This window comes from Hypomesus nipponensis, chromosome 17 (genome assembly GCF_054491055.1).
Source record: "Hypomesus nipponensis isolate SF chromosome 17, ASM5449105v1, whole genome shotgun sequence".
In the NCBI taxonomy this organism is placed as follows: Eukaryota; Metazoa; Chordata; class Actinopteri; order Osmeriformes; family Osmeridae; genus Hypomesus; species Hypomesus nipponensis.
In genome coordinates, this window is record NC_140377.1 from 23,002,501 (window position 1) to 23,014,841 (window position 12,341).

At 53.6% G+C, this 12,341-nt stretch overlaps 1 protein-coding gene across 1 annotated transcript in view; it reads right to left on the reverse strand.

Annotated features, from left to right (window-relative positions):
* Nucleotides 1–10,315, reverse strand: part of radil2a (Ras association and DIL domains 2a) — a 16,763-nt gene extending 6,448 nt beyond the window's left edge. Inside the window, exons 1-10 of the mRNA XM_084677522.1 lie at nt 9,562–10,315; nt 8,526–8,828; nt 8,180–8,415; nt 5,685–6,520; nt 3,669–4,337; nt 3,347–3,384; nt 2,920–3,074; nt 2,609–2,721; nt 863–1,082; nt 526–689 (exon numbers count right to left, since the gene is read on the reverse strand). Coding sequence (XP_084533648.1) covers nt 526–689; nt 863–1,082; nt 2,609–2,721; nt 2,920–3,074; nt 3,347–3,384; nt 3,669–4,337; nt 5,685–6,520; nt 8,180–8,415; nt 8,526–8,828; nt 9,562–9,686 — 2,859 coding nt within the window. The 5' untranslated portion in view covers nt 9,687–10,315. The remainder of the gene's footprint in view (nt 1–525; nt 690–862; nt 1,083–2,608; nt 2,722–2,919; nt 3,075–3,346; nt 3,385–3,668; nt 4,338–5,684; nt 6,521–8,179; nt 8,416–8,525; nt 8,829–9,561) is intronic.
* Nucleotides 10,316–12,341: the final 2,026 nt, after the last annotated feature.

Consider the following 12,341-nt stretch of genomic DNA (forward strand, 5'->3'; position numbering starts at 1 on the left):
CCCTCCCTCCTCCCTCCCTCTTTCCCTCCCTCCCTCCCTCCCTCCCTCCCTCCCTCCCTCCCTCCCTCCCTCTTTCCCTCCCTCTTTCCCTCCCTCCCTCCCTCCCTCCCTCCCTCCCTCTTTCCCTCCCTCTTTCCCTCCCTCTTTCCCTCCCTCCCTCCCTCCTTCCCTCCCTCCCTCCCTCCCTCCCTCCCTCCCTCTTTTCCCCCCTCCCTCCCTCCCTCTGTAGTCAGGTGTGTTGGTGTGGGCAGGGTCAGGCGATGAGCAGGTGAACATGAGGGCAGCTTGGAGGATGACAGCCTCTATGTTTATCACACGTATGTTTATCGCGTGTGTGTGTGTATGGTGTGTGTGTATGGTGTGTGTGTATGGTGTGTGTGCATGGTGTGTGTGTATGGTGTGTGTGTATGGTGTGTGTGCATGGTGTGTGTGTATGGTGTGTGTGTATGGTGTGTGTGCATGGTGTGTGTGTATGGTGTGTGTGTATGGTGTGTGTGTATGGTGTGTGTGTATGGTGTGTGTGACCTGCAGCAGGGTGTTCCTGGGTGTGGCCAGCAGGTTGGCAGCAGCAGACAGCTTCATGAGGGCCTGCTCCTCCAGGTTCTGGCTCTGCACCCAGTCCACCAGCACGTCCAGGTTGGCCCTCAGCTGCACCCCGCGACACCACCGGTAGAGCCCGCCCTCAGAACCTGGGACAAGCACACAACCACAGGATCCAGGGTCAGGGCTGGACACCAGCTCAACAGCTGCTCTGTGATTGGTTAGGGGGCTTACTGTCTGGTGTATCATGTCTGTGTGTCTCTGTGTGTGTGTGTCTGTGTCTGCGTGTGTGTCTGTGTGTGTGCCCCTGCAGTCTGCCCACCTCTCTCCATGAGAGCGTTGAATAGCGAGGCGTTGATGAAGAACAGCAGGAAGCTGCAGAGCTGGGAGCAGAGCTGGGGGTGCAGCTGCAGGTCCTGCAGCAGCCACAGCGCCCCCTGCAGGAGGGCCAGCACACGCCGCACCCCCTCCGGCACACTCAGCTGCCCCTGCTCACAGAAGGGGTTACCGTTCAGGAAACCTGGCAACGCCCCGTACATACTCTGGAAAGAGAGGGAGGGGGGAGGGGGGGTGAGGGGGTTATACACTGGCAACCCTGTAGGAGAGGGGGGTTATACACTGGCAACCCTGTAGGAGAGGGGGGTTATACACTGGCAACCCTGTAGGAGAGGGGGGTTATACACTGGCAACCCTGTAGGAGAGGGGGGTTATACACTGGCAACCCTGTAGGAGAGGGGGGTTATACACTGGCAACCCTGTAGGAGAGGGGGGTTATACACTGGCAACCCTGTAGGAGAGGGGGGTTATACACTGGCAACCCTGTAGGAGAGGGGGGTTATACACTGGCAACCCTGTAGAAGAGGGGGGTTATACACTGGCAACCCTGTAGGAGAGGGGGGTTATACACTGGCAACCCTGTAGGAGAGGGGGGTTATACACTGGCAACCCTGTAGGAGAGGGGGGTTATACACTGGCAACCCTGTAGGAGAGGGGAATTTTGATGAAGGGGGAAATTGAGAGAAGCATAGATAGTGGGGGGGGGAGTAAGGGGGGCATTGGAGAGATCGGGTGTGTGAGAACAGGGTTGTAATACTGGAGGGTCTTAATCTGTCATGTTTGGACCTGTGTTCTGTATATACCGGCCCTGTGTGTGTGTGTGTGTGTGTGTGTGAGTGTGAGAAAGAGAGACAGAGAGTGGGTGTGTCTGGGACAGGAAGGCTTTCACAGAGCAGTCAGGAAACAGGACAGTCTGTTTCCCAGACACAGGATAGGTGGGACAGGAACACACACACACACACACACACACACACACACACACACACACACACACACACACACACACACACACACACACACACACACACACACACACACACACACACACACACACACACACACACACACACACACACACACACACACCTCAGGCCCTCAGCATTGGGATCACTTCTACAGGATTCTACTCATTATGAAGCATTCCATTCATCTAAAATAGTTGTGTACTTCACTGTTACCCGTTTTGAAGAAGTTTAACATGTTTCTCCTTACACACACAGGCAGGCAGGCAGGCAGGCAGGCAGGCAGGCAGGCAGGCAGGCAGGCAGGCAGGCAGGCAGGCAGGCAGGCAGGCAGGCAGGCAGGCAGGCAGGCCTTAGGCGGGGTTAGGCCAGGGTGTGGTCACCATAGTTACAGGGGTTAGGCCAGGGTGTGGTCACCATAGTTACGGGGGATAGTCCAGGTTGTGGTCACCATAGTTACAGGGGTTGAGCCAGTGAGGTTGCCGGTCAGTTAAAGCCATGGAACATGTGGGACACCCACCACGCCCACTCTGCTTGGACCACAACACTGTCCTGTTAGTCTCAGCGTAGAGCCAGGTTACACCCACAGACACTGAGCTGTCACATAGTGAGATAGAGGTGAGGTAGAGAGCCAGCCCCACTACTGACCTTGGTGAGGTAGTAGACAGTCTGCTGGAAGGTGAGGTAGAGAGCCAGCCCCACTACTGACCTTGGTGAGGTAGTAGACAGTCTGCTGGAAGGTGAGGTAGAGAGCCAGCCCCACTACTGACCTTGGTGAGGTAGTAGACAGTCTGCTGGAAGGTGAACATGATGACCTCCTCCAGCGCCGTCATGGTCTCCTCACACAGGGACCGCACACACAACACCTCAGACTCCCTCACATCTGGAACACACACACACACGCAGAGACACAAACTATATAAGTGAGCTGATAAATGAAAAGCACCCTTCTGGTTTTTCTTGCCCCCATCCCCTCCTCCTCCCCTCCTCCTCCTTCTCCCTCATCCTCCTCCCCCCCCTCCCCCTCCCCCTCCTCCCCCTCCTCCCCCTCCCCCTCCTCTCCCCTCCTCTCCCCTCCTACCCTCCCCCTCCTCTAGTGGAGGCAGCAGTAGAGGGACCTCCAGCTGGATGAAGTGCAGCAGCTCCAGGGCATTGGCCATCCAGAGCACCAGGGGCCGCAGACCAGGGGTCAGATCCTGCAGCGACGCGTCCTGCTCAGGGTCCACACCGGGGCTGCTGGGACAGGCTGGTTTCAGGTCAGGTCTAACAGGCTGGTTTAACAGGCTGGTCTCAGGTCAGGTCTAACAGGCTGGTTTAACAGGCTGGTCTCAGGTCAGGTCTAACAGGCTGGTTTAACAGGCTGGTTTAACAGGCTGGTCTCGGGTCAGGTCTAACAGGCTGGTTAACAGGCTGGTTTAACAGGCTGGTCTCAGGTCAGGTCTAACAGGCTGGTTAACAGGCTGGTCTCAAGTCAGGTGTAACAAGTGAAGCTCTGAGAAGCTACTCACAGTTCTGTCTGCATGGCTGCTAGCTGCTTGGTCTTCTCCTAGGAGGAGAGATGGAGAGAGAGAGAGAGATAGAGAGAGAGAGAGAGAGAGAGAGAGAGAGAGAGAGAGAGAGAGAATGTGTTTGACCTAAACATAGAAACTGGTGTCGTCAACAGACAGGTTTGATGACAGAGAGAGAGTGAGAGAGAGCGGTAGCAAGACAGGCAGAGAGGGAGGTAGACAGAGAGGGGGGTAGACAGAGAGGGAGGTAGACAGAGAGGGGGGTAGACAGAGAGGGAGGTAGACAGAGAGAGAGATCAGTGTGTGTTGATGGTTCACCTACCCATACACAGGTGTGTATGAGGGCGGTGAGGCGGGGCAGCAGAGCCTGCAGGTGAATCAGGGGGCAGCTGGAGGCAGAGTTCTGGATCAGAACACACAGCAGGAAGGCAGGGGTCAGAGGGGGGTCATCTCCCCCGCCGTCCGCCATTGCCATCACCTCTTCCAGGACTCGCTCCTCCTGGCCCTCCTGATAGGCCAGCGAGAGGGCCACGCCCTCTGGACCCGTCCAGCAAGGAGGGGTCCACTTCCTGTTTCTTCTCACGGGGAGGGAGGAGCCACATGATTGACAGGAGGAGGCCATGCCTCCTTGGAGGAGAGGGCTTAGCTGGGGGAGCCAGGGCAGGGTGTGGGGGAGGGAGGAGGAGGAGGGGTCTTTGAAGATGAAGAGGTAGTGGTTCCCCAGCCCCACCAGGTCCCCACAGCACAGCTGCTCCTCCCCCCTCAGGGCCACACCATTCCGGGAGACAGGCGCTCCGTGCAGGGGTCTCAGCAGGCACCCCCGCTGGGACGTGGTACGGTCCGGGCGTCGAACCAGGCAGTGCTGGGGCAGGATGTCAGGGGCGAAGAGCAGGATGTCGACCTTTAACCTCTCCTCGTCCTCCCCCTCGCTGTGCTCCCGACAGCAGCCGAAGATGGTGGAGGAGGACCCCAACAGGTAGAGGACAAAGTCCTGGGAGAAAGGAGGGAGGGAGAGAGACATCACACATTATAGGGGAGGGGAGGGAGGAGAGGGGAGGAGAGAGGGAGAGAGGGGAGGAGAGGAGGGAGGGAGGGGGAGAGGGGAGGAGAGGAGAGGAGGGAGGGAGAGAGGGGAGGAGAGGGGATGGAGAAGAGGGAGGTGAGAGGGAGAGAGGGGAGGAGAGGAGAGAGGGCGAGAGGGAAGGAGAGGAGGGAGGGGGAGAGCAGAGGGGAGGGAGGAGAGGAGGAGTTAGTTGGAGGGTTTTAATAATTCTGACCAAAACTGAACCTCAGTCTTAAAAACCTAAGCTGCATCAGAACAACATGCTGTGGTCTGGGCATATCTCCAAAGCACTTCCTCTACTCCCCACGCAAAGACATTTTAGTCAGGACTTCACACCACTGTCCCCTGTCTGAGACATGCTCTGCAGCACCACACACACACACACTGACACACACACACTGACACACACACACACTGACACACACACACACACACACACTGACACACACCCACACACTGACACACACACACACACTGACACACCCACACACTGACACACCCACACACTGACACACACACACACACACACACACACACTCACACACTGACACACACACACACTCACACTCATGCACACACCCACTAATTTTCACGTACACATTCACATACTTACACACACACTAACTTACGTACACACACACTAAACCCTCAAGGATTTACTGTGCAGCATCTTAGGTTAAGAAGTTCAGACTGAGTGTTAAAGTGTCAGGGCAGAGAGGAAGAGGGGAAGAGAGGAGAGTAGAGAAGGAGAGGAGAAGGAAATGGGAGCAGGACAGGAGGAGAGGAGGAGATAGAGGACAGGGAGTGCTTTAGCTGTTTACCTTCGTAAGTTAAGAGGTTCAGAGAGAGCGTATGAGTGGGCAGGGATGAGCTCTAGTTGTTGACAGCCTGGTGTCTGTGATAAGCTGTTCCTTCCCTGTCTGCCAACACACTCCTGCCACCGCTGGCACAGTCCACACAAACACCACCCCCCCTCTCTCCCTCATCCCTCTCTCTGTTCTAGATGTTTCCCTGCTCCAACACACCTGATTCAAATTAATGGGTCATTATAAAGCTCAGCAGAAGTCTGAAATGACCCATTCATTAGAATCAGGTGTGTTGGAGCAGGGAAACATCTAGAACATGCAAGGCAGGGGGGTCATAACATTGTATTTTATGATACGTTACATTATGCCATGCTATGCAATTCTAGGTTAGGAGATGCTATGCTAAAGTAAGCTAAGCTAGGCTAAGCTAAGCTAGGCTAAGCTAGGCGGCACCATTGTAACAGCCTACCTGTCTGTGGTTGTAGCCCTGCAGCAGGAGGAAGTAGGGGAAGTCAAAGGGCGGGTGGATGGAGTACTGGGTGGTGAGGTCATCACTGCTCTCTGTTTCCTCCCTCTCTAGGCCCAGAGCCTCCTTGTCAGCCTCCAACTCTGGGTCCTCCTTCAGCAGAGAGCCCCGAGCCTGGGTCCTGCTGGGCTCCTGCGGGGCCTGGGTCCTGCTGGGCTCCTGCTGGGCCTGGGTCCTGCTGGGCTCCTGAGGGGCCTGGGTCCTGCTGGGCTCCTGCTGGGCCTGGGTCCTGCTGGGCTCCTGCGGGGCCTGGGTCCTGCTGGGCTCCTGCTGGGCCTGGGTCCTGCTGGGCTCCTGCGGGGCCTGGGTCCTGCTGGGCTCCTGCTGGGCCTGGGAAGCATTGCGCACCACGGAGGACAGGTCCATGTCACTCAGACTCCTCCAGAGGCATGCTGGGTCATCCCCGGTCATCCTGCTGGGCTCCTGCTGGGCCTGGGTCCTGCTGGGCTCCTGAGGGGCCTGGGTCCTGCTGGGCTCCTGCTGGGCCTGGGTCCTGCTGGGCTCCTGAGGGGCCTGGGTCCTGCTGGGCTCCTGCTGGGCCTGGGTCCTGCTGGGCTCCTGCTGGGCCTGGGTCCTGCTGGGCTCCTGCGGGGCCTGGGTCCTGCTGGGCTCCTGCTGGGCCTGGGAAGCATCGCGCACCACGGAGGACAGGTCCATGTCACTCAGACTCCTCCAGAGGCATGCTGGGTCATCCCCGTCCCCACAGCCGGTACCGGCCACAAAGAGGGAGGTGACACGCGACCGAACCCTCTGCAGCTTCCGGGCCTGGGCGTTGATACCTGGGGGGGGGGGGGGGACAGCAGAGAGAGAATAAGCAGGAGAGAGAGAAAGAGAGAGAGACAGTCGTAGTCGGAAGTGAGATCAGAGGAGGGAAGGTGGTTTAGTTTCTGAGAGGAGACGACCATCTCTGTCTGAAGTGTTCAGGTGTGATTTCAGGTCCTGGTTCCTCATCTCGCTAACATAGTACTCCAAACACCTGTGACAAGGCTGGATTACATCCTCTTTAGTCACAGTTCCATAGTCTGGAACGTTAACAGCCATATTGTGACTAAGCAACCAGATCTGTCAACCCTTCCCCCTGTTTCTGTTCACATGGTCTGGCCTGGGATGGTCTGCTGGCTTGGCTCTGGGTCAAACCAAACAGGGACAGGGGGAAGGAAGGATAGGAAGTGAGGGAGGAGAGAGGGGGGTGTTGTCTTCCTGGTTTATATCAACAGGCTGTAGGATTGCCTGAAGTCACCTTAACATCGCTGTCTCAGGCAGGAGCAAGGGCATATTAACAACCTTGGAAACCCCAGAGAAAGAGGGACAATCTCACACCCTGACAGCGTTGCTGGTCAGAGTTTCTTCAGACCTTTCCCCACACTCCACCGCTAGACTGCAGCAGGAGGGGAGAGGGGGGGCTAAGAACGCGTGCCAAAGTCAACAGGGCCAAACAGTCTCCATTGTTCAGGAAACATGACAGAGGTGCAGCCCTGTGGGAACAGAGGGGGAGGGACAGAGGTGCAGCCCTGTGGGAACAGAGGAGGGGGGGGGACAGAGGTGCAGCCCTGTGGGAACAGAGGAGGGGGGGGACAGAGGTGCAGCCCTGTGGGAACAGAGGAGGGGGGACAGAGGTGCAGCCCTGTGGGAACAGAGGAGGGGGGACAGAGGTGCAGCCCTGTGGGAACAGAGGAGGAGGGGGGACAGAGGTGCAGCCCTGTGGGAACAGAGGAGGGGGGGGGACAGAGGTGCAGCCCTGTGGGAACAGAGGAGGAGGGGGGACAGAGGTGCAGCCCTGTGGGAACAGAGGGGGAGGGGACAGAGGTGCAGCCCTGTGGGAACAGAGGAGGAGGGACAGAGGTGCAGCCCTGTGGGAACAGAGGAGGAGGGGGGGACAGAGGTGCAGCCCTGTGGGAACAGAGGGGGAGGGGGGACAGAGGTGCAGCCCTGTGGGAACAGAGGAGGAGGGGGGACAGAGGTGCAGCCCTGTGGGAACAGAGGAGGAGGGACAGAGGTGCAGCCCTGTGGGAACAGAGGAGGGGGGGGGGACAGAGGTGCAGCCCTGTGGGAACAGAGGAGGAGGGGGGACAGAGGTGCAGCCCTGTGGGAACAGAGGAGGGGGGACAGAGGTGCAGCCCTGTGGGAACAGAGGAGGGGGGGGGGACAGAGGTGCAGCCCTGTGGGAACAGAGGGGGAGGGGGGACAGAGGTGCAGCCCTGTGGGAACAGAGGGGGAGGGGGGACAGAGGTGCAGCCCTGTGGGAACAGAGGGGGAGGGGGGACAGAGGTGCAGCCCTGTGGGAACAGAGGAGGGGGGACAGAGGTGCAGCCCTGTGGGAACAGAGGAGGAGGGGGGACAGAGGTGCAGCCCTGTGGGAACAGAGGGGGGGGGGGCTGGAGAGGGCTGGGGGGGTAGGGGCTGTAACAACCCTCTCCATCATCTCGGCTGCCTCCTACCTGCCGTCACCGTGTCCGTCTCCTTGGCAACATGCTCCTCCACGCTCGCCCTCTTCTGGATCTCAAACCGGCGGGAGAATCCTTCTTTGGGTTTCCATAGCGACTGCAGCAGGAGGGGCTTCTCGTGGTCGCCCACGACCCGGAAGCACTCCGTCCTCCACAGGTGGTCGGCTCCCGTCTGGCCAATCACATCGCAGAGCACGTATCCGCTAGGATCCTCCTTCTCCAGACAGTACCTAAGCAACGGAACAGGTGGACCAATCAGAAGGACTTCCTGGTGATGACTCCCCATGACCCTGACAAGCCTCTGACCCCTGCCTGACCCCTGACCCGGCCTGACCCTCACCGTTCCAGAGCCTCCTTCACCAGCCCCAGGGCGCTGGACTGAGGGGTGGCTAGCACGCTCTTGTAATTGGCTCCCTGGCTGATGTTACTGCCGAACACCTTGAGGATCCCGGGCGCTGACTCCTGGCTGGACAGCTCTGCCAGGGCGTCCTGCTGGCCGCACGCAGCGCGCTCCTCACGCAGGTTGGGGCTGCGGGCAAACACGGTGGACAGACGGTTCTTGTGGCGACGGATCTTGTTCTTTGCGGGTTGCCTGACCGGGGCGCTCTCCGCTGAGCGTGTAGTCTGGTCTGAGGAGTTAGACCTGGGGGGGGGAGGGGGGGGTAGAAGAGATGGGGTGAGAGAAGGAGAGAAGAGGGTGAGTGGAGAGAGATTGAGGGAAAGATAGGAGATGTAGGGTGGGAATGAAAAAGAAGGAAAGAGAGGTTGGGGGATACAGAGATGGAGAGAGGGAATTTAGGAGAAAGAGAGAGGAAGGGGAGGGTGATGGAGAGAAGGAAGAAAGAGAGAGGATGGGGAGAGAGGGATGGAGAAGGACAAAGAGGCAGGGAGAAACAGAAGGAGACACGAGTAAGAGTAAGAAAGTTGAAGATTAAGGGTAGCCGTTTGTTTCTCGTGGAAAACAAAAGAAAAGCGACGAGAAACGGCGAGTCTGTGACGGAGTGTCCCCAGAGTTGACACGACCCAACATGCTACAACACGTTCACTTCCGACTGGACTGGAGACTACAGATACTATCAGTGGTGTATTTATCCAAGTCATCATTAGCAGGGTGTCTTTGAGATATGATATACTATAAACAATGTACGCATAGGGCATCCTGTACGATAATGTGTTACAACATTAGAAAACGTAGGAAAATATTATTTTTTGGTCCGTAAGATTCCAAACAGAATAGCAACATTAAATATGAAGAAAAATTACGCTCAACTGTACCCTTATGGCTCTATATAAACCTTTAGACACGGTTCTCGACAAGGGTTCGGTAGAACTGTGTTTGATTATAAGTGTTCTAGGCTACTACTGATGTGACTCACTGTAAGGATCCATTACTGTGTTTCCTGCCCAGTTTCGCCAAGCGTTTCTTAGGCGAGCGGATCAATAAATCCACGGGGAAGTTGAATGCTTGTTTAGATACACCGCTCTTCTCCTCCGGGATCATTATGGTGTTTATAGTAAACACCCCGTGGCTGTAATTTCTCAAATCTCAAATGTATGGTTAATATAAGAGCCCCCTCGCAAAGCAAAGTGTCGTGCTCGTCACTTAAAAACAAACGAAACACGTTTACAAACAGAATTCTGCTTTAGGAGTATACTACTAGCCTATATAAACTATCCTACATAAATATAAAAAAGAACTTGAGCAAAGCTACACTTTTAACAACCTGACAGCATTGATGCAATGGCAGAAAACCAGAATCTCTAAAACACTTTGCCTATTCCAAGACTTGAAGCACGTTTCCCCTCAAAAATCCGACCGAAGCTTCAATCCAACATGTAGCCTATCGTTCCAAAAATAATCATCCATTCGCTTGACAAATGTCTCTGATTAGTTTCCACATAGTTTCCATACAATAAACGTTAATCTGATCGATTGTATGTTGGTTCCGTAGCCTGCAGCCATGTGAGCCCCAAAAAAACATTCTCACTGAAGTGTTGGTCCACCGTTATAAATGTGTGTTGTGCAAGTTAGGTACAGTCCAGACAAGTTTACATAAAACAAGGTAATTTGAGTCATATCCAGAGCTCTTCAACTCTCCACTACATGTCATCTCTGCTGCCGGTCCGTTATTCGTCCGGTATCGCCAGTCTCTGTAGTGAGTCTGGACACAACCTGTTTGAAAGTTTTAGCTGAAGGAGGAGTTTCCACGCTTACGTCATGTTCGGGTGGGCGGTAAGATACGATCTTCTCCGAAGCAGCAAGAAGACACTGGCATGACTGAGAGAATGACAAACAGACAGACAGGGAATTCAGACAGACATTGGGAGATATAACGTAAGGGGAGGAAAATCGCGAGAAAAACAGCGCGGACAGAAAGACAGGTGCACCTATAGCCGTCTTTGTGTGATCGATCGTGGTCGTTGTGTGAAGGGCGCCACATGGTGGTGTGACGGTGTAGTAAAGTGTATGAAATTCCATCAGCCCACGTGGGGTAGTCGAGTCGCAGCATTTGGTACATCATTATTTTATTATTTTTATATTTAGCATTGATTGATTCATGAAAAGTTTATTAATGTACAATTTTATGTTTTAATGAAGACGTTTGAAATTACATGTATTTTATGTAACATTTGAGGCTAAGACTCCCCCCTGTGTCTGAAAGCGCGAATGTTCATCAGTCTGAAATAAACGGCTGATGAAACTGGTTGGTTAAAGTTGACTAATTTTGGTTCTGAGTTGTGAAATATATATAAAAAAATAAGCAACTGTAATGTAATTAATGTAATGTAAACATGCCTACATTTTGCTTGACGCAAACTGCGTGATCCAATTGTATTATTTTGTTGAGTGTTTTGTTCAGATCATGTAGGTACATGCTGCCATTAGCTTAGCTTTGATGATTAGCCTGTAGTACTGTGGTTAAGATTGCGATTCTGTGCCTACCAGTTGTCACCAGTGTGTCCGCGTACCGAAGTTCTGGTGGGCTTATTGATGCTGTCTTTACCATAGTGGTTACAGTGGCCAGCACACGTAATAACAACAATAAAAAGTATTAGTTCATTTAGCAGACGCTCTTATCCAAGGAAACGTTTGGGGATTCGAACTTGCGACCTGTTGATCTACAGTCAGACAGTGTATGTACTTGTTCAGGCTGGGAACCTCCGTGTCACAACTTGGCTCAATAGTTGGTGGCAAAAAGAGAGACAACACGTTGCCTTTAACTGTAAATAAGCTTTAGTAAAGTATACTACAAACAATGCAATGTAATGTGTTGGTCTGTAGACCAGCATGCTTTCAGAGGTGGTTGTATAGGTGTGATGAGTCTAACCCTAACGGTGTGTGTCCACCACAGCGTTTTTTTACGCTCTGCACTGCTTGCCTTCCCACAGTACACCACGCTCGGGGGCGTATTAGACAAGTTAATACAGAGTTGTAGTTCTCTCTGGTCACTGTTGTAGTTCTCTAAGGTCACTGTTGTAGTTCTCTAAAGTCACTGTTTTAGTTCTCTAAGGTCACTGTTGTAGTTCTCTAAGGTCACTGTTGTAGTTCTCTAAGGTCACTGTTGTAGTTCTCTAAGGTCACAGTTGTAGTTCTCTAAGGTCGCTGTTGTAGTTCTCTAAGGTCACTGTTGTAGTTCTCTAAGGTCACAGTTGTAGTTCTCAAAGGTCACTGTTGTAGTTCTCAAAGGTCACTGTTGTAGTTCTGTAAGGTCACTGTTGTAGTTATCTAAAGTCACTGTTGTAGTTCTCAAAGGTCACTGTTGTAGTTCTCTAAGGTCACTGTTGTAGTTCTCTAAGGTAACTGTTGTAGTTCTCTAAGGTCACTGTTGTAGTTCTCAAAGGTCACTGTTGTAGTTCTCTAAGGTCACAGTTGTAGTCATGGCCAAGCATGTAGACCTGTACTCACAATATCAATCAAAATACCACTTTTACACAACATTTGTTTAAAAATACAGAATATGTTATGAGTGCTTAAAGATTACAGATGAATTCATGTTACGTGTTTTCATGTTAGTGTATATGCTCCAAGTAGCATATACACTAATATAAAACTATTGTATTATGAAGTAATATGCGGTGCACATCGCAAAGTAAATAAGTAAAAAAAAAATGAAAAAATGCCTATCCATATTTTTCTAGGCCTATTCAAAAGGAT